This window comes from Cnephaeus nilssonii (assembly GCF_951640355.1).
Source record: "Cnephaeus nilssonii genome assembly, chromosome: 20".
In the NCBI taxonomy this organism is placed as follows: Eukaryota; Metazoa; Chordata; class Mammalia; order Chiroptera; family Vespertilionidae; genus Cnephaeus; species Cnephaeus nilssonii.
This window is the reverse complement of record NC_137091.1, coordinates 21,420,948-21,443,268: the sequence shown is the minus strand read 5'-3', so window position 1 is coordinate 21,443,268 and position 22,321 is coordinate 21,420,948. Positions and strand designations below refer to the sequence as shown.

At 44.1% G+C, this 22,321-nt stretch overlaps 1 protein-coding gene across 1 annotated transcript; it reads right to left on the bottom strand.

The window, feature by feature from the left end:
- Positions 1-8,584: 8,584 nt before the first annotated feature.
- GABARAPL2 (GABA type A receptor associated protein like 2) lies at positions 8,585-21,081 on the bottom strand. Its single transcript, XM_079799406.1, has 4 exons — positions 20,934-21,081; positions 20,546-20,601; positions 19,186-19,358; positions 8,585-9,196 (listed from the first exon to the last, which is right to left on the bottom strand). The coding sequence occupies exons 1-4, from the start codon at positions 20,965-20,967 to the stop codon at positions 9,106-9,108; spliced, it is 354 nt and encodes a 117-aa protein (XP_079655532.1). The 5' UTR covers positions 20,968-21,081; the 3' UTR covers positions 8,585-9,105.
- Positions 21,082-22,321: the final 1,240 nt, after the last annotated feature.

Below are 22,321 nucleotides of genomic sequence, written 5' to 3'. Positions count from 1 at the left end.
AATGGTGGTACATGTGGAGACAGTTTTGAGGATATCTGAGGAAGAGAATCACCATATGCAAAGGTCAGAGATGAAAGCATACCATGGCTGGGCTGGCAAGTATGGAAGGGGCTGGAGAGATACTTGGGGCATGTTGGGTGAGGACTTTATATACCCTGTGAAGGAGAATGTTCTAGTCCTGACTCAGCATTTCAGGGATTTTTTTTTTTTTTTTTTTTTGAGAAAAGGGTGTTGGAATGGAAGTTGCATTTTAGAAAGATTGCTCTCTTCTGTAGCAAGGAGGATGGATTAGCAGAGGCAGGGATGATGGCAGGGAGACCATAGTAATTTGAAATGACGAGGCCCACCCAGACAATAATGTTTTTAGGAGCCATAGGGAGGGGACTGACTTGAGAAATGCAGAGAGGCTGGTGAGGCTGATGGCTGATTGCAGTAGGGGATGAGGGAGTATAGAGGATGGCTCCCAGGTTACTGTATGGGTGACAGGATGGAATGTGGTGCCATGTATGAGGAAAGGGGGCAGAGGAAGAGGAAATGGTCTTGCAGGGCGCGAGATGCAGGCAGGGGACAAAGCTGTTTCCAAGCTTGGGATTTCTGTGATATCATGGGATAAGGACCTAGAGTGGGCATTTGGAGGGACTCGGTTTGGAGCTCAGGAGAGAGATGGGCTGGAGATAGAGATTTTGGAGTCTATTTATAGGAAGTCTTTGGGGACATGGATTAGAGTAAAATCATCTAGAGAGAATGAAATGGGGACTCTGGATTGAACCCTTTGGAACAGAGTTCAGGAGCAGGTGGAGAAGCAGAGGAAAGCATGTGACCAAGAGGCCCAGGGAAAACCAGGAGAAAGCTATCTTAGAGCTTTAAGGAGGGAGTAAGGTATAGAATATACTAAAACAGTGATGGGCAACCTTTTGAGCTTGGTGTGTCAAACTTCACCAAAAAACTGAGCATAACTGGGATAGTGTGTCACTTTGAGGAAAAAACATTATTTCGCAAATGTTTCATCCTCAGGAGCAGCAAATGTTTCATCCTCGGCATGCAGCCACCTCAGCAGCCGCGTGTCATCAGAAATGGCTACGCGTGTCAGTGCTGACACGCGTGTCATAGGTTCGCCATCACTGTACTAAAAGAAAGAGAAACGAGGAAGGTAAGAACAAAGAACCTTATCATCCCCTGCTCCCTGATTGGGAGGCAAGGTTATTTTTTGTAACCTCAGCAAATGCAGGGTCAGGGAAGTGGAAGCTGGCCTCCTTGGCTGAGCAGTGAAGGGAAGTGAGAAATGGAGATACGTGTGCTCTTTTTTGAGAAGGACCAATCTCTGTTCTCACTGTGTAACTTAAAAATAAAAAGTTATGGCCGAAACCGGTTTGGCTCAGTGGATAGAGCGTCGGCCTGCGGACTGAAGGGTCCCAGGTTCGATTCCGGTTTGGGGCATGTACCTTGGTTGCGGTTATATCCCCAGTGGGGGGTGTGCAGGAGGCGGCTGATCGATGTTTCTCTCTCATTGATGTTTCTAGCTCTCTATCCCTCTCCCTTCCTCTCTGTAAAAAAAAAAATATATATATATATATATATATATATATATATATATATATATATATATATATAAATAATCCTATCTAATAAAAGAGAAACATGCAAATTGACCATACCTCCGCTATGCCCACAAGCCAATCAGGAGCAAGTATGCAAATTAACCCAACAAATATGGTGGCAGCCACAGAGCTGGAGCAAGCAGGAAGCTTGGGTTGTCCCTGGTGATGGAGGAAGCCAAGCTTCCTGCCCGCCCTGGCCTGCCCTGGCCTTCACTCAAGGCTACAAAGTTTCAATTATAGAAGATAAATAAATCCCAGATACCAAGGCCTCCACTTGGGTTGCCCGGGGGCGTGGCTGGCCTGCAAACCAACACAGGCCCCTTGCCCGGGCCACCCCATACTCCAAAGGAACCCCCACCCTGATCCAGGACACCCTTCAGGGCAAACCAGCCGGCCCCCACCTGTGCACTAGGCCTCTATCCTATCTAATAAAAGAGTAATATGTACATTGACTATCACTCCAACACACAAGATGGCTGCCCCCATGTGGACACAAGATGGCCACCACAAGATGGCCAGCAAGGGAGGGCAGTTGGGAGGGACCAGGCTGGCAGAGGAGGGCAGTTGGGGGCGATCAAGCCTGCAGGGGAGGGCAGTTAAGGGTGACCAGGCTGGCAGAGGAGGGAAGTTGGGGGCAACCAGGCCTGCAGGGGAGAGCAGTTGGGGGGGATCAGGCCTGCAGGGGAGGGCAATTGGGGGGACCAGGCCTGCAGGGGAGGGCAGTTAGGGGTGACCAGGCCTGCAGGGGAGGGCAGTTAGGGGCAATCAGGCTGGCAGAAGAGCATTTAGGCATCAATCCGGCTGTTAGGGGAGTGGTTAGGGGGTGATCAGGCTGGCAGGCAGAAGCAGTTAGGGGCAATCAGGAAGGCAGGAAGGCGAGCAGTTGGGAGCCAGCAGTCCTGCATCGTGAGAGGGATGTCCGATTGCCCTTGAGGGGTCCCAGATTGGAGAGAGTGCAGGCTGGGCTGAAGAACACACATGCCCGTGCACAAATTTCGTGCACAGGGCCTCTAGTAATAAAATAAAAAGTTATGAAATATTTCAGACACAACAGTAGAAAAAAGTAACACCCACTGCACAATTAACAGTAAACATTTTGCTATATTTGCTTCAGGTTTTTACTTTCCAAAGAAGTAAAACATGAATAGTTGTATTTAAAATCCCACATTTACCCCTCCCTGCTACTATTCCCTTCCCTCCATTAGGTAACCTTCATCCTGAATTGCATGGTTTATCCTTCTATTACATAAATTTGCATCTGTAAGCAATACATGTAATTGTTTTGGATGGTGTTAAACTTTATAGAAATGGTATGTTGAATATATTTCTGCATCTTGCTTTTTTCATTTATGTTGGCATATGTAGTGCAAGGGCATTCATCTTAACTGCTGTATAGTATTCCTTTGTATGACTATGCTGCATATGAAGTCTCCATTCTCCTGTTAATGGACATGCTCCTTTAATGGACAGTTGGTTTCCAATTTTTTGCTCATTCGAACAAGGCTGCAGTGATCACTCTTATACATGACTCATACATGGGTAGGGATATTTCTAAGATACATAATTAGGACATGGGTTATCTGGATCTCAACTTTCCTGGATACTGACAAACTGCTCTCCAGTCTGATTGTACTGGTTTACACTCACAGCAGCAGTTGATGGGAAATCCAGATGCTTCACGTACTCCCTGACATTTTCTATGTCGAAACTTTTAATTTGGCCAATTTGATGAGTGTGAATTGGTATCCCATAGTTTACTTTCCTTTGCATTTTCACAGGGCCACCAACTGTGTAGTGTAAGTTGTATCTTTTAGTGTAGAGTCTGGTACTGCACAACTCTGTGGGGCACTGTTCATGTTGTAGTGTTTGTGAAAGGCACACTGTAGTTGGTGCAATGTGCAGCACATTCAGTGGCCTTGAGTGAAGTTAAAGATTTTGTGTTATCTTTTGCCCATTGTTCCCTTGGGTTGTCTTATTAACTGGAAGAGTTCTTTATTCTGGATATTAATTCTTTTTTGGTTATCTGTTACATTTTCTGTGGTTTCCATTAATTTTGTTCATAGTACCTTTTTTATGTTCAAAATTTTAAGATTTTTAATGTACTTAAATATATCAATCTTTTCCTTGATCCTTCTGTATTTTTGTATCTTGTCTAAGAAATCCCTCCTACTCCAAAGTCACAGATATTCTACTTTTTTAAAATATTACTTTGAGAGTATGTTTATTAAAGCTGGGGACAGTGAAACAAGGAAGAGCTTAGGATAGAAGCAGCAACAGGAGAGAGCCTCGGCGGGCTCTCTAGAAACATTATGGGAAAGAAATGAGCCAAGGCAGGGCTCTGTCAGTTCACTAGAGAGGCACAGTAAAGGCAGCCATGGAGACAGGTGCAGGGGGTTAGCCCCAGTCCAGCTGCCACTGCCATTGTTCCCTGGTTGCAAGTCTCATGAGAACCTTAGAGTTTAGGAGAAAGAAGTCACTCAAAAAGATTTGAATAGGCTTGCCCCAGGAGGGTATGCCTTTCTAGATTTTTTAAGTTTTGCTTTTCTACATTTACATCTTTAATTCACCTTGAATTTATTTTAGGCATATATTTTTTTCATATATATAACTGATTATAGAATCAAATCATGGACTAACTAGTTCATCATTTCCCTTTGATTTTCATGCCACCACTATTATATTTTAAACATGTGTCTGTTTCTGTCTTGTTCCCTGGTTTATTTATCTCTTATGCCATATGGCACAATCTTAATTACTGCAAATACATGTCTCCCCAGCTCGTCTTAACACTTTTTGGTTATTCTTAGCCTTTTGCTCTTCTAGATGGATTTTAGCATCAATTGTCAGATTCTTGCATTAAACTCAGATTAATCTGGGGGCAATATGCATCTTTACAATACTGGTTATTCTCATCCTTGAATGTAGTATATTAGTATATCTCTCCTTTCATTTAGGTCTTCTTTTATGTCCTTCAACAATGTTTTATTTTCTCCAGGAAGGTCTTGTATATCTTATATTAAATATATTCCTACATGCTTATAGATTTTTCTATTAAGAATGAGATCTATGGCCCTGGACTGGTAGTTCAGTTGGTTGGAGCATCATCCTGATATGCCAAAGTTTCAGGTTCAATCCCGTCAGGGTACATTCAAGAATTAACCAATAAATGTGTAAGTAAGTGGAACAACAAATTGATGTTTCTCTGTCTCTAAAATCAATTTAAAAAACGAAATAATGAGATCTTTATTATTTTTCCCAATTGGTTACATCTGGTATGTAGAAACATCATCAGTGTTTGTTTAACTGATCTGGTATCCAGCAACCTGCTGAATTTTGTCCTATTTTTTATAGATTCTCTTGGATTTTTCTATGTAGACTATCACTGTCTGCATATAAGTACATTTAGTCTCCCTTTCTGATTTTTATGCTTCTTTTATTGTATTGGTTTTATGTTAGAACTGGGTTCAGTAAAAGCAATGATTAACTTTTAACAGGTTTATGAGATATAATTCATATACCATAAACTTCACCCTTCAGAGACTTGCTTCTTTAGTTTCTTTTGTTAGCTTTGCTTTTCAACATCTTTATTACTTTTTTAATGTTTTTATTAATTTTTAGAGAGAGAGAGGAAGTGAGAGGGAGAGCTAGAAACATCGATAAGAGAAAAATATCATCAATTGGCCACATCCTGTACACCTCTCCCTGGGGATCAAGCCCAAAACCCGGGCATGTGCTCCAACCAGGAATCGAACCAGTAACCTTTTGGTTCCTGGGTTGATGCTCAACCACTGAGCAAACAGGCTGGGCTTTAGTTCCTGTTTTTAATGGGAATGCCTCTAAAGTTTTATAAATAACCAATTGTAACAGTACCATTTGTATTTGTTGACTGGTTCATCATTTCCCTAATTTGTTATGCCACCTCTGACATGTGTTGTTTTTTTAAGTGGGTTTTTTGGTGTGTGTGTGTGTGTGTTTCATTTAGAGAGAAAAGGAGAGAAAGAGGAAGGGAGAGAAGGAGGGAGTTGATTGCTCAATAAATGCTAACTATAAATCACTTTTAAAAGAAAAACACAGTAAGCTTCAGTAACATTTGCATTTTGATTTTCTTCCCTCTGTTTCTTCTCAGTTGAATTTGTGGGTTTGTGGTTGTGAAACAGAAACAGATCAAAAAGCCTTTGGAAAGCTATCCCCTCCCCCATGTCTGTTTAATCCTATTCTGTTCACATGTTTAAGAAGAGGGCACCCTTCCTGCCCACCAGTCCCTCCCTCAAAGCAGGGGGCTGTTTAGTTATTCACGCAAGGCCAGAATCCTCCCAGGGACTTTTGACATTGTTCTCAGAAGAAATGCTCTTCCTTCTACTGGAGTTGCCAAGCCGATGGGGCCATCTTGCCATAACATGGAAGGAATCTGCTGGGAATGAAGTCAACGTAGAGGAAAACAAAACCAAGAGATGGAGAGTTTTGATGTCATCATTTGATCTCTGGTTCACGCTATGTCTGAAGCCAGTGAACCATCCTTGACAATTGAAATGATAAATTGCCTTTTTAGAGCTTAAGCCAGTTTGTTGGGTATTATGTCACTGCCAACAAGATTCCTTGTAACAGAATTTGTTCCTTCCCCTTTACCTGGCTCACTCTGAGGTCAGTTTTTGTTTTTTGTTTTCAGAGGTCAGTTTCTGTTTCTAATTTGAAACTACCAGCAAAGAGGACCACATATTTTATTGAATCAGGTGTGAGAAAGACCAACAAGATGCTTATGACAAGAATGTTTCTTCTAAACAAAATAAAGCTCCATCAAGTTTTAAAAAAATAATAAACATGTTTCTTCTGATCCCAAGTGGGAAGCTGACATCAGTAGAGAGCTTTGATGGGTTGCTTATATAATCTGGTAAAGAAGCTAAAGATCTTTGTTTCTTCCCTAGTAGAAATCTGACAGCCATTTTAACCACAGGTTCTTAGATCGCTGGGTGATATTTTCTTTAATGCTCTATGTAGAGCTCTAGCCTCCAACACAATCTGTCTGGGGAAGATTTAGGAAGCAAGCAAGCATTTCCTATTAATAAATCATGAAACTCATGGACCAGGAAAAATCTAAATCTTCATTTTTTAGAAAGAAGGGATTAAGGAGCAGCACCTTAATAAGTGCAGGTACATATAAAGGCTATATGAATATAGTTATCATTCCAACACTGTATATAACAGTAAAAGATTGCAAATAACTCAAATACCATTCATAGGGAACTACTTAAGTAATAATCATATACCCACACATTGCAATACTATTTGCTGTAAAAATGAATGAAAGTCTATGGACTGATATGGAAAGATCACCAGGATATATTGTTAAATGAAAAAAAGCAATATACGTAAGTATATAATGTGTTTTTTATAAGAAAAAGAAAATAAGGATATATATTCATATTTAATTGTACTTCCAAAAATAAATACTAGAAAGAAACAAGAATCCAGTAAAGGGTCCCAGGCCCGGGAGAGGCCACGCGCCCCTGGGTCCGGGTGAGGCCATGCGCCCCTGGGTCCAGGTGAAGCTGAATCCTGGGTCTGGGCGAGGCCGTGTGCCCCTGGATCCGGGTGAGGCTGGGTCCCGGGTCCGGGTGAGGCCGTGGGCCCCTGGATCCGGGTGAGGCCACGCGACCCTGGGTCTGGGAGAGGCCACGTGCCCCTGGGTCCGGGGGAAGCTAGATCCCGGGTCTGGGCGAGGACGTGTGCCCCTGGATCCGGGTGAGGCTGGGTCCCAGGCCCGGGAGAGGCCACGCGCCCCTGGGTCCAGGTAAAGCTGAATCCTGGGTCTGGGCGAGGCCATGTGCCCCTGGATCCGGGTGAGGCTGGGTCCCGGGTCCGGGTGAGGCCACGCGCCCCTGGGTCCGGGTGAGCCTGGGTCCCGGGTCCGGGTGAGGCCGTGGGCCCCTGGATCCGGGTGAAGCCGTGCCCCTGGGTCTGGCCGAGACCAAACCAGAGGGAGTCGGACCTGCATTACCACCATTTGTCCACCATCCAGAGCTGAGGGGTCAGTGCCGACATGTACTCATAAGGAACTGGTGGACATTGATATTGGGTCTCAAAAGAACTGTTGGTCCAGAAAGAAACTCACTACAGACTGATTCATTTGCCTGTCAGCATAACTATTATTGCTCGTCTCACATTCAATTCTTATAAGTATATCTCTAGTGACACATGATTTCGCTCATCTAGGGGAAATGATGAACAACATAGACTGATGAACAAGAACAGAACCAGAAACAAGGAGGCATCGATCGGACTATCGGGCCTCAGAGGGAGGATAGGGGAGGGTGGGGTGGGGGGAGGGGGGAGAAATCAACCAAAGGTCTTGTGTGCATGCATATGAGCCTAACCAATGGTTAAGTTCAACAGGGTGTTGGGGCATCCATGGGGAGGGGTGTGGGATGGGAATGGGGGGATGAGGACAAATATGTGACACCTTAATCAATAAAGAAAAAAAAAAAAAAGAAGCCAGTAAAAGTAGTTTCCTATAGGCAGTAGACAGTGGTGGGAACTCTCAATGTATACCTTTTATAGAGGCTTGATAACTGAACCACCTGAACACATTAACCACTTAAAAGAGTCCTGCCCTAGTTGGTTTGGCTCAGTGGATAGAGCATTGGACTGCAGACTGGAAGGTCCTGGGTTCAATTCCGGTCAAGGGCACATGCTCGGGTTACAGGCTCGATCCCCAGTAGGGGGCATGCAAGAGGCAGCCGATCAACGATACCTCTCTCATCATTGATGTTTCTGTTCCTCTCTCTCTCTCCCTTCCTCTCTGAAATCAGTAAAAAATATATATATTTTTTTTTAAAAAAAGTCCCTTCTTATGACACAGGCCACTGCTTCCTGTTCCAAGCTGTGCTGCCATGGCCACAAACCCTCCCTCCTCCTGGCCTGGCAGACGTAAGAGCTGCTTGTCTGACTCATCTAAAAGGTGGTGAATAAAGTACATGGTCACACTGCAATGCCTTTATAACAGGAAGTTTTATTGTTAATTATTTACCTTAATAGTTTCAGAAAGAGGAACAGATTAGCTCAGTCCAACATGATTGGCAGTTGGCAAAATCTAGTAAAGCAAGTGTTCTGATTGCTAAGGATTTAATTTGAATGCTTTTAATACTTAGCCATCTAACACTTCAAATATAGTCCAGCATAAAATGCATTGTCTCCCTCCCTTTCACTTTAATACCCCACCTACCTCACTTCAATATGGAGATATCTTCATTAAATATGATTCCTAGAAGAACAAGTTCTCTGGAGAGTATAGCCATGAGGACAGTGCACAAAAAGAAAAACTCAAAATAAAACTCTGTATGATAACTTACTAGTCTAAGGAAACAAAAACCTTCCAATATATTAAGAAATCAATCCAGTTACAAATGCACTAATAGGTCTATGTGAAGAGGTTGTGGTATAGTAACTGAAAATGGCCGGCTATTTACAAGATACACAAGCAGGTACAGTGCATCTAGCCCAGCACGGGCCCTCAGAAGCCAAACGTGTTCTCTCCACTGTAGGCCACATACAAGAATCCATCTTCATCTTTTTCCTTCTCGTAGAGTTGTCCCATAGTTAGGCTTGAAAGAGAAAAACAAAAAATATTGAAAATGTATAGTTAGGCTCTCCCCACTTTTCAGCATCCATTAATTACTGAACTTTGTAAACTGGCATTGAAACATTACACACAGTTTTGCTGCACCAACTTTATATAAACTTTTACAGTACAATCCGTGTTATTTTTCAGAAACAAACCAAAGGTTAATTTCTCAAGGTTCTTGCTGCCTGCTTTAGCAGTATGTAATGGAGAATCTTTCATATACATTTGTAATATTAGAAAAATAAACCAGATTGCAAATCCTTTTTTAAAAATTTTTTTTATTGATTTCAGAGAGGAAGGGAGAGGGAGAGAGAGAGAGAAGAACATCAATAATGAGAGAGAATCATTGATCGGCTGCCTCCTGCACACTCCCTACTGGGGATCGAGCCCACAACCTGGGCATGTGCCCTTGACAGGAATCAAACATGGGACCCTTCAGTCCACAGGCCAAAGCTCTATCCACTGAGCCAAACCAGCGAGGGCATAAATACTTTTTTTGTTTTAAATGCTTAAACCATGTACCAAATTTGTGGTCCAAATCATGTAAAATAAGTTAAACTGCATTCTCTTAACCAATATAACTGTATTTCTATAAACATAGTTATCTTGAAATAACGTTTTTAAAAAGAGAAACAACATTAAAAATTGGGTTTGATTACTAGGTCTAGGTGTTGGGAGAAAGATGACTTATGGATAAGGAACTTAATACTTAAACTAGCTACTCTCTCCCACAACTTTGGTGGTAGGTAGTAAAAATAAATTCAGGTCTCATTAATGCTACATTCCTGTTGTAAAGAAGGTAAATGGAGCCACAAAAGATTAAGGTAAATTAGGCCTCTGGGAATCACAAGACTAGAATCAATTCTCCATTCTCCTGCTCCAAGGCAAAGCTATTTGCACTCACCTTCACACAAAGTAAATCCTTCAGAGGCCAGCTCTATCTAGCTCCTTAAGTGGGGCTGGCTGGTTAGTACTGGTTAATACATATACATTTAGAATGCTTTCTGAATGCCAAGGGCAAGGGGGAAAAAACGAAGCAAAATTAAGAGCCTATGAAGCCCATCCCTGTATGGATGGAGGACCAAGGAAAGGAAGAGTACATGGAGCTTACTTCTGCTTCAGGCTGGTTTATTGAAGATTTCTAATTTGTAATTACAAGTGGGTTCATTCTTGTGGAAGCTCCCCCATCCAAAAACCCTGAGCTCCAGAGACCTGTGTCAGCATCATCAAAGACAAGTTATTTTCCTCACATGCAATGCAAACATCTCTCAGATTGTATCTGGGATCCAAAGAAGCCCTGCCTGGCCTTCCTAAGGACCCTCCCGAAATAGATACTGCTCAAACTAAATATGTGGGTGGGAAAGCTGGCTTTCCCTAAGCCATAAATTGGACTGCACTACCACCTCCAGAGTAAGACTTGTAACACCTGGAACCCTGGATGAGCTCTGGCCACATGACTGTACTATTAGACAGGAGAAATATGCTAAACATCAGTGCAGCCATGAGTGGTGAGGACCAAAACCAGCTGGAGACATCAGAGGTCACCAGCCTGGACAGGTCACAATAGATGCTAAATGCAGGATTCAGTAAAACAAGGGCCACTGGGGTGGATAATGAGAGGTCCAGGGCCTAAAGCTGGTGAAACAATGACTGCCCACTCTGCTGCTGTGCTCCTGGTGGGCTGTGTGGAACTTGCATATAAACAGGGACATTGGGCTACATTTATTAAGGGGAGATGTCTTCCTTTTTTATTCTTCCTACTGTTTTCAGGCTCAGCCCATTTGGCTGTGTGGGTAGATAAGAATTATTAAGGTAACAAAGTGGGGGTGGATGAGTATGAATACGAAATGGTGTGTCATCAGTATCTTGTGCAATGAAACAGTGCTCCTTGTGAGGATCTCTTAACCTGGAATTTGTAAAATAAGGACTCCCTGGAACAGCATGGTCTGCTAGAAATTTCTGCTATGACAGAAGTGTCATATATTTTTATTGTCCAATACAGTAGTCACTAACTACATTCAGCATTTGAAATGTGGCTCATCTGAATTAGAATATGCTGCCCTGACCGGGTAAGTTCAGTTGGTTAGAGCGTTGTCCCAATATGCCAAGAGTGCAGGTTCAATTCCCAATCAGGGCACATACAAGAATCTACCAATGAATGCATAAATAAATGGAACAACAAATCAATGCCTTTCTTTCTCTTTCCCATCCCCCTGCCCCTCTCTCTAAAATCAATCATAAAAAAAGAGATCCCTTTGAATTGGGATGTGCTGTAAGTATAAAATATACACAAGATTTCAAAGACTTAGTATGAAGAAAAAAAAGGATGTAAAATATCTCAATTTTGATTACATGTTGAAATGATATTTTGTAAAAACTGGATAAATAAAATATATTATTAAAATTAATGTCGCGTGTTTCTTTTTCTTTCTTAATGTTACTATTAGAAACTTGAAAATTACAAATGTAGTTCTCATGCCATTTCTATTGACAACACTGCCCTGGAACATGTGAGGACTTTGGGAACAGTGGATAGAGGGAGGAACCCCTGCTCACGAGAACATCTGGAGTGGTGGGTCTGAACCTTGGCTGCACATCAGAACCAATGGGGAGCTTTAAAAACATCTCCACACATAAGCCCCACCCCAGACCAATTATATATGAACTTCTGGAGATGTAGGACCCAGGCCTCAGTACATCAGCATGTTTTAAAATGCCAAAGATGATTCCATGTGCATCCAAGGTTGAGAACCAGTACCTGTGCCAAAGGGAGATAGCTGCTTGTCCTTTTTTTTCTTTTTGAGATGCTTATCTTGAAGAGCCATGCGATCAGGAAGCAAAGTGACCCGACAGGAAGTGAAACAAGGAGCCAGCAACTAGCAAAGGTGTTGAACAAGTAGCTGAGTCTCTCAAGACTTTTACCCTGCCGAAACCGGTTTGGCTCAGTGGATAGAGCTTTGGCCTGCGGACTGAAAGGTCCCAGGTTCGATTCCGGTCAAGGGCATGTACTTTGGTTGTGGGCACATCCCCAGTGGGGAGTGTGCAGGAGGCAGCTGATCGATGTTTCTCTCTCATGGATGTTTCTAACTCTCTCTTCCTCTCTGTAAAAAATCAATAAAATATATATATATATTTTTTTTTTTTTTAAAAAAAGACTTTTACCCTGGTGGTTGGGAATGCCCCAAAGAACTCTACTTTTCTCGGAGATTTCTTGGAATAAGGCTAAGGGGGAAACAGCTACAGCTATTGCCACAATTCCCTTTGCCCCATTTGGTCCAAGTGTCCAGGGTGACCTTGATGAGACCGGACCCTACCATCTCCCCACTACTATTACCACAGTGTTTAGACACAGAGGTAACAGACATTGTGTGGAATTCAAAGGCAGCCACCCCTTGGTGCCTATGTTGTTTGCTTCCATCTGACAGACTAAGTTCTGCTCTTACTCTCTGTATGCTGTGTGACATACTGGAACCACTATCGTCTAAGGCAGGCTCTGAGACTCTGAGATGGGGATAATCATGGGGCTTTCTATCTTTAGATTCATTGTCTTTTAAGTGAAATTTGGTTTTTTAATTTGCTTAAGCAGTGCCCTAGCAGCTACAGAGGCTAATCATAAAAATCCTAACTATAAAAGCAAACCCGTGCCAAGCACTGTTCTAAGTGTGTTACATGTATTAACTCTATCCTCACAACAACCTTATGAGGCAGGTACTATCCTAACCCATAGTTCGTAGATAAAAGTGAGGTGGAGAGGTTAAATAATTTACCCCAGGTCATAAAGCCAGGAGACATTCTTACCACCAAGCTGTGCTGCCTCCAAGTGCATACACAGCTAGATCTAATGCCCCAGTGTCAGCATCCCTGTACCTTCTACAGAGATCTTCCTTAGCACAGCGCTTCTCACACAAACATGCATACAAAATCACCAGAAGGTCAGGGTGAGACCTGTGACTCTACATTTCTAACAAGTTCCCAGGTAAGGCTACTGCTGCCAGCCTCTGCATCATACTGAGTAGCCAGGTCCTAGCGGTCTCTCCTGCAGATCCTGTAATTTGACAAGGAGATGGCTATGCCTAATGACTTTAAGAGCCCTCTCACTGTTCTCCTTTTCTGTCACATAGCCTTGTGTGGAAACTTTATTTAGTTGGCAGTAGCAATGTATCACTGTATCCTTATACTCAGGGTACCCATTGGGTAGGAACTTGAAAACTGACAATGCTCAATGCTAGGAGCTAAACACTCCATTCAGCAGCCTGTGACTGAATACCTTATTTCGAGGCTTCCTGGGTACCATGAAAGAAGACTGCCATATCTGTACAGTATGACTTGAAAACAGCCGTGTAGTACCAGGCCACATACACAGTCAGAGTAACTTGGCCTGGAGCCAAAAAGAACTGGGCCGCAAATATAGTTTGTTTGTTTTTTAATGTTTTTATGTCCCATTAAAAGAATAGTCAAATGGAAGTGCAGGATGCAAAACGTGACCCTAGTCAGCAGGCAGTCTATTGGAGAAGGCCGCTGTGTCAGTTAAGACCAGTTCCATGAGCTTCCAAGATGAACTTCCCTCTAAGAACTCGCAAAGGCCACGACACAGCATTGAGCAGCCCACTGCTGGAGCACCTGGGGATCCTGAAGCACAGAGGCAGCTCTGATGTGTGTGTCTGGCTAAACTGCACAGGCTTGCTGGATGGCCTGACAATTCACAAACAGCACTACAAATCCAAGGCTTCCTGCCCAAGCTACTGGTTGCAGAAGACACCCAAAGGTGGCTTCCAGTCAAGTATTACATGCATTCCTCCGAGAAGGATGCTGCTGAGGACAAGGGTACTGCCAACCTTCCAAGCTCTGAGTCTGATGTGGAATGACTGGAAAAACCAATTGGCAGACCCAAGCCATGGAGCCAATCTAAGGTGTGGTGGGACCCTGAAGTATTGAATGGAATGAACCTAATCCCCTAAAACATTGTTTCCCACTGCTCCATTCATGGTCACAGATCCAAACAAACTAACCAATAGCCTTTTAGAAGGATCCCTATCCAGGAATAGCCATGCTGCTGAGGGCAAACATTAGCTTTAAACTATTCAACAGCTTATAAATCAGGAGGCTGACCTAGAATTGTGTGGATGCCCTTTCCCTGCAGAACCTCCCCTTGTCCCCCAACCAAGGTCAGGTCATGGATACTGACTCATGAATTAGCTAACTGATAGGCACACCTGGCCACCCATCTGCTTTGAAGCGCACATGCTTCCACTGGACCTGGATTTCTCTCTTTTCCAGCAGGGGTATAGATAGATGGGGTGAGGTGGGAGGACAATGGCCACTGCTGTGGATCCTGGGAAGACATTGGCCTCAAAGTGAAAGTTAATATGACCTCGAGAGTTCCCCAAAATTCTAAAAAATAAAAATTAATGTCTGCTTATTCCTTTTATCAGATTTTTCTCATATAAGTAAACCTCGTTCAATGGCTGAAATAAACCCCATTATTGAAGAGTTATTTACCCAGAAATTATCAAAAGTGCTTGATTTAAGCACATTTCTAAATAAAGTTTGAATGGACTATACAACAACACAACTTCCTTTTACTCAGTACCTCTTTTTAAAAATATATATTTTTTTATTGATTTCAGAGAGGAAGGAAGAGGAAGCGATGATGAGAGAGAATCATTGATCAACTGCCTCCTGCACGCCCCCCACTGGGGATTGAGCTCACAACCCAGGCATGTGTCCTTGACCAGAATTGAACCTGGGACCTTTCAGTCTGCAAACCGACACTCTATCCACTGAGCCAAACCAGCTAGGGCCTTAGTACCTCTTTTAAGATCTAGAACCAACTAAACACCATAATCTTAAACAGCACAGGTTTACCAATGTAACATTTCCAAATTATCACATCTTAGAGATATTTTATTTAATAATATACTCCTGTTTCTATTTAAAACAGAGATGAGCAAGATTCTTATCTGTGTTCTAAACAAAAGGCCAAAAGGTAGGCACCACTGCCGGGTCTGGGTTCCCCTTCAACGACACAACTGAGGATCTGTACACTGACATGCTTTCTCAGGTCCTATCCGCACCAACCCATAGTTCTCTTTTCGTTTTTGGCCTGATACTGATGTAAGCACCTAGGTAGAGAATTCAACTTTCCAATATTAAATGTGAGAAGGCAGTTGAGATCCCCCTTTTTAAAAAACAGAACTCAGAAAGAATTTGGGAAGTAAAACTCTTAGGGACTTGCCTATGTCTATTTCCAGAATCTACATCTATATATATACACTGAGTGGCCAGATTATTATGCGTTCAGAGATCATAATAATCTGGCCACTCAGTGTATAATCCTATATAATAAAAGGCTAATATGCACATTGTCCCCTTGACCAGGAGTTTGACCAGCAGGCAGGCTGGCCAACTGCCCATGGCCCCTCCCCCTGGCCAGGCTGGTCAGACCCCACCCATGCACGAATTCATGCACCAGGCCTCATATATATATATATATATATATATATATATATATATATATATATATATATATATAATGTTTATTTATTTATATTTATATATTTATATATACACACTGAGTGGCCAGATTATTATGCGTTCAGAGATCATAATAATCTGGCCACTCAGTGTATAAAAGCCTAAGCAACCAAATGACCAGTTGATTGGTTGCTATGATGCACACTGACCACCAGGGGCAGATGCTCAACGCAGGAGTTGCCCTCTGGTCAGTGCACTACCACAGCCAACATCCCACAGCCCCTCTTCTCCTCTGGCCAACCTCCCACAGTCCCTCCCCAAGGCCAGCTCCCCCCCACCCACCCCCATCGGCCTAATTACTGGCCAGGCCAAGGGACCCCACCGGTGCAGGCCTCTGGTTTAATACTAACCACTCTAAACAATAATCACAACATTCTACATGGTGATCGCCTTTGTTCAGAACACTCACAAAGTCCTGCTCCAAGGCAGGTATAATGGAAGTCACTATCGTTCAGCCTCAGCATAAGTGATCCTAGTGCAGACCTTACTGGATAGGGGAGGGCTCTACAGGGTTGGATTCTTCCTTTCTCAACTCATTTCCCCAGCGTTTATGAAGCAGCAAACACTAGCTGCAGGTTAAGAGAGGCTCTGGGCTTCCCTAAGGAGTCTGGAAAGAGCTGAGAAAAAGGCTGCTAACCTGCCTTGGGTAAGGAGATGGAGGAGTTGACTCACACACCAGCTTTAGGAAGGCAACCCTGAGGCAATTGTTTGTGCTATTAGGTGATTAGCATTTGCATAAAGCCCCATGATGTCACTTGTTTGTAAACAAATGTGTTTTTAAGAATAACGCCCCCCCCCCCCCCCCAAACAAACAGAACACTGCTGCTTTAAGTATGGAGCAAGAAGTCATTAACTGGGGCAAAGGCATGGGCAAAGGGGCCCTCATTAGTGACTCAAATCCTGACTTAGATCACAGGTGTAAATCTGCTTTAGGGTAGATTCTTACCAGATTGGAAAGGCAAATGAGAATTGGAGAGAAAATGGCCCTGAAGCAGCCTCTGCTGCCCTAAGAATCACTTTTCATTTCCAATTCTATTTATATCTCAGGGATAATGGGGGGAGGGGGAGTAATTGCTAAAAATTTGCAGCCATTTTAATTGTGAGATTAACGTGGAGCCATCAGAGTAATCTTAATGGCCTCGGAAGCCTGCTTCATTTCCTTTTAAGTATCAGAGGATCAGAATTCAAGGAAATAAACTCAATGCCATAGGTAATAGTCACCTACTTCCTCCCACTAAGAAGCCACCTCCAGGAAGGAAGAAACAGAGTCTCAAAGGCTTACAGAAGTTGCAGGTAATACGAATGAAGGTTTACCTTCCCTACCACCTTAAGGGAAGCCGAGTGACCCCACATGGGTGGGGCTCCCTCCCCTGGTGAACAGTGTCCCCAGCTCCACACTGCCCAGAGGCCTAAGAAGGAAGGCTAGAAGAGTCCAACTCTGGCTTGACACCCCTGGCAAAACCACAGCTCCCTGAGCAACAGCTATAGCAGACCAACGACACTCAGAAGGCAGGACATAGGCCTGTGGATGAAAAGAGATTCTATGGAAAGTAACCTCACAGGATGATCTGATCACACACTTTTTTAAACAAAATATGGCTTTAGCCCTGGCCAGTTTGGCTCAGTGGAGAGAGCGTCGGCCTGCGGACTGAAGGGTCCCAGGTTCAATTCCGGTCAAGGGGCATGTACCTTGGTTGCGGGCACATCCCCAGTAGGGGGTGTGCAGGAGGCAGCTGATCGATGTTTTTCTCTCTCCTCGATGTTTCTAACTCTCTATCCCTCTCCCTTACTCTCTGTAAAAAAATCAATAAAATATATATTTTTTAAAAATATGCTTTATTTCTTTTAGAGAGAGAGGAAGGGAGAGGGAGAAATATCAATGAGAGAGAAACAGCCATTGGCTGCATCCTGCATGCCCCCTACTGGGGATTGAACCCACAACCCAGGGATTGAACCAGCAACCTCTAGATACATAAGACAACACTCAACCAACTGAGGCACACAGGCCAGGTCTGATCACAAATTGTTAACAGAGCAGGTCATGATGGCTAGTCACACCCCAAAGCATATAACTTTTTTAGTGAAAAATTCATCTTTGCCTTAAGCAAACCCTATCCCATTGTTCTTGTGCATCTAGGTTAATATACCTTTGAAATAAGTGTAACCCCATTCTCAAGAAAGCACATAATCTTAACTTATCCTGTAATCCAATCCTCACCTTGCTTTCTCCTACCTGCATGTAATCTTCATTATGTCACTTCCTTAATTTCAAATGCATAAAAGAAACTGAAAAACTGTCACTCTCCCAAGGATTTGTGATCTTGTTTCCCAACAACTGTGTCATCTGTTTGGGCTCAAATAAACTTATAAAAATTCTCTACATGTTTGGGTATTTCTTATGTCAACAAACCTTAGGGAAGAACCTTCCATTTCTCCCCTATCCTGCGTCTCTGCCTAACACAAGGAAGGGAAGGTGGTGGAGATTAGGAAAGAGCAAATCAGACCAAAAAATAGCATTTCGGCTTTTTGGTTCTTAAGACCAAAAAAGAGCTTTTTACCTTTTGTGGGAAAAGGATTAGAATATGGCCTAGGGCTCTTCTAGAACTTTCAAGGATTTTCAAAAGGAATATATTTTTTTGGCCACACTGGGCTAGTTCCCAGGGCTTCTGAAAGCCTTAGCTTTTAGAAGTACTGTTTTAGAAGGGGGAGAGGGGGAGCACAACAAATTAAACTTAGTTTGGGTCACAAAGATGAGATGCAGCCAGGAACTCACACTCAAGAGAGAGGGGCCAGCATCTGGCACAGGGCCTAGAAGTATTCAATCAGTAACAAGAAAGGACTGACCAGAGAATCAGACTGAGCCAGTCCATTTTCCTCTATCCACAGTCAGACTCTGACAGTGAGAACAGGTGGTACTAAGGGAGGCTTATCTGTAGAGAGACCTCAGAGCCCTTTGCTGGACGGCAGCCATTTTAGCGAATTGAAGATCAGGTGCAGCTAGAGTCTCTCACAGTTGCAGAGGTGACTGAATTTGGAGAGCAAGCAAGCAGGGTGGTTAACTAAAGCTGAGCCTCAGCAAGGCCAAGCTTCTGGTGGAGAATGACAGGACTTTATTTCATGAATCATTTGGAGAAAATTATTTCAGGCTTCAGTTCTGCTGGTGACTTAAGCTTAAGAGTCCTCAGCTGTTTTAGAGGATTCTTGGGGGTTAAGACTAAATTTCATCATTAAAAAAAAAAGTCCAGGTCTTGTTCTAGTTTCTTAACCCAAAGTACACTCTCGTGTATTGCAGCCCGTATTTTCCTTGAGCTCCTGATATCAGGAAGTACAAAAATCCAGATTTCTAGTTAGGACATCTAAGAGTTTTCAGACCTCCAAAATTTTTGAGTTCTGTAACAGCCAAGCAGATGGCCAATACCAGTAAACATCTCTTACCTGGACTGTGGGACTGTCTTATCCACAAACAGGAAGATTGCCTTTTCAGAAGGAAGCTGGATCCTTTTCCTGATGATCCACATGAACTGAGCCACAGTGATGTCAGATGGAACCAGATACTTCCGTTTGTCAATGTCAACAATCTGAGAGCCTGAGACTTTTTCCACAATCACCTGGGAAAGCAAAGAGAGGTCAGGACTGGATTTCTCATGTTAGGCTCTGGCCTTGCATTGTCAGCGAGCTTGTGAATAATAGTGTGTGGGCAAGGAGGTGGGTGGGGAACTGCATAACATAAAGAAATATGCCCTGGCTTAATAAACCACACATACTGGAGGTTAAAAACCGATATAAATATGTTGCAAGCAAACAGTAAGTGCTTCTGTGGTCCATTATTACATTTCTCGTCTCTGATCTCTGCATGCGTAAGAGAAGTACAGCTTTTCATACAAAGCTTTTCAACATTTTGTCTGGGCAGACCCAAGAATATCTGGTGGGAGTTTCATCTACAGCCTATTATTCCAGCACCCCAGTATGGATCTGCCTTCACACTACAAGGGGAATCAAGATCCCAGGAGCACAGAAGTGAGAATGGATGGACTAATGGGAACGATTGGCAATCCCAGACAACCAAGAACCAAGCTCTTTATTCAGCCTGTTGCTTTTCTCTCAACTGGGTTCCTAATGTGTCCTTCCTGCCCCATCTCCTCCTAAGGAAGTGTTCACAAGCAATGAGCTACAATAAACAGGCCTGATGACCGTTAAAAATCAATAGGGATTACAGAATCCATCTCCCCTAGGATGGAAGAAATATAGGATCATATTTATTATAGATGAAGGGAAAACCATGGAAGAAGGGGTTTTCAGCGACTTCTCAGAATTTTTTATTTTTATTTTTTTGTCAGGAAAGGATGACAGGGTCAGGGTGAGAAAAGGGAGCTATTAGTCAGGTAAAGATGGAGGCTCCAAGTTAAAGATGAGACTGTCCCGAGACTAAAGGAGCACTTCCAAGACCAAAGTGACAGGCTCCCTCCACCACCGTTCCCCAAAGTGGCAGTGACCTGTTGCCCTGTCCTAGAATATCGTTCCTTATATAATTGGCGAGGGAGCCCAGAGACTGCAGGCAGCTCACTGGCCTAGATCGGGAGATTCAGCACTGAAGCACCCTAAACAGCACCAGCTCCAGCTCCAGCCCCAGCCCCTCAAGTTCAGGTCCCGGGTAACCCCTAACCCAGTCTGTCCAGTCGGCTACTGTGACCGGGACTGGAACCTCAAGTTGTCAACTCTTGAATGGTTTGGGCCCCATCACGAGTCCCAGAAGACAGAGGTGACAGTGAGGTGAAGGGGCGGGGAGTCCACTCACCGGAACCCGGTCGGGATATTTCGCTCGGATCTTCGCGGATTCCACGCATCTGTGCTCTGGGGGAGAAACACCAGGCTGACTGTCGCGCCTGCCTGCCAGCCGGCCGGTCCCCCAGGCCCCCAACCTCCCTCCCCCGCGATCTACGCACGCCCTGGGCCCTGGTTCAGGCGTCCCCGCGGCCTCAGTCCTCGGTCTCCTGATACCAAGAGGTCCTCCCGAAGGCGGCACGGGGTCTGTGGGCCGGTCGGGGGACCGGGATCTCGGAGACGCTAGCCCAAAGAGCAAGCAACCGCCCCTGCCCGGCCCAGCCCAGGGCCGCCCGAGTGGGGGAGGGGGTCCCACCCGCCGCGCCGGCCCCCCACGGCCCGGCCAGTGTCCGGATTCTTACCCAGCGAGTGGTCCTCCTTAAACATCCACTTCATGGCGGCGGCGGGAAAGAGACGCAGCCGGCTCTCGGAGCCGCGGAGCTCAGAGCACCAACCACAACAACAACGACAGCGGCGGCGGTGGTGACTACACGACAGGCGGGACTTCCGGCTGCCGGAGCCTAGCAACCGGCCGGGGGCGGGGCTTCCGGCGCCGTTCGTCTGGTTGCCGCGCCAAGGGGCGGGGCCGCACGCAAGGGGCGGGGCAGGACCAAGGGCCTTCGTGGGGTGTAAACTCGGGAGTGGAGTTGATGACGTTGGAGTCAGGGGCGTCCGTAAGGGATCCTGGCGACTTGGGAGAATATTCGGGAATTGGTCATAGGAGGAGGGTCTCGGTGGACGTTGCTGACGGGAAGGAGAGGTTGTGGGTCTGGCTGGGGCTCTTACAGAGGACTGTTCATGAGGGAAGTCTGACTGGGGCCTTAATGACAAGAGGGGTATTTTGGGGGGTATGAATGACAGAAAAGGAGTCTCTGGTGGTTCATGATGGCGGGGCGGGGCTTCTGTTTAGGGCATTGACGGTTTGGGAAAGTACTGTGTGGAGTAACAGGTTGGGGGGCTCCCTAGGGGACTGTGTGGGGAGGAATACTGATGACAACCCGAGGGTTCAGTGTTAAGAACAGCCATAATAGGTTGGCTTGGACCTAGAAATTGAACTTCAATCCAATTTCTTTCCTTTATTCATGAATAAATGTTTGAATAAATATATTAGAAAAGTTATCAGAAATGTGCATTCGAGGACTGTAACATTACACTGATCACAAAGAGACCCCTTAACCCTAACAAGCAGAGGCGTTAGAGGTGACTATCAGATTGGGAGAATTCCTCTGACAGCTGATCATGAGAGGGGCTTCTTTGGTAGTCAGTGTGAGATTCAGCAATCACAGCATAAGCTCTGTGTGTATGTGTCATCTGCCTCAGCCTTGGGGATTTCCAGTGATGTCATCAGGGCTCTAGATCATCTTATGTTTATGAGCTGGTGAATATGTAACAAGAATATCTGCTTAATTGGGCACATGATCCTTGCCACATGCCTGTGATTCTGATGCATCTGAAAGGCCTGTATATTTGAACATTGTCATGCATCATTTCCTATAGTTGAAATTCCTGATGGATGCTGTGGAATCTAACTTCATTCTAAAATTATTTTTGTTATTTTTAAATTGTGTGTCTGAGCAACCAAAATAGTTTTTGGTTTACTTGCTTGTTTTTAATGAAATGAAAAAAATTCATTTTAATGAATTTCATACCAAAAATTATTGTTGTATATAGGAACACTGTTCTAGGACTTGGGAAAACCAGTGAACGGAACGGACACCTCTGCTCTCATGGAGTTTGTATTATAGTGAAA

Bases quoted from the DNA above. Each gene is read 5' to 3' on its own strand.
- GABARAPL2 (XM_079799406.1), bottom strand. From the start codon at position 20,967: ATGAAGTGGATGTTTAAGGAGGACCACTCGCTGG. The intron at 20,602-20,933 runs GTAAGAATCCGG...TTTCTCCCCCAG, and splicing joins TAAGGAGGACCACTCGCTGG to AGCACAGATGCGTGGAATCC. The intron at 9,197-19,185 runs GTAAGAGATGTT...TTCTCTTTCAAG, and splicing joins AAGACAGTCCCACAGTCCAG to CCTAACTATGGGACAACTCT.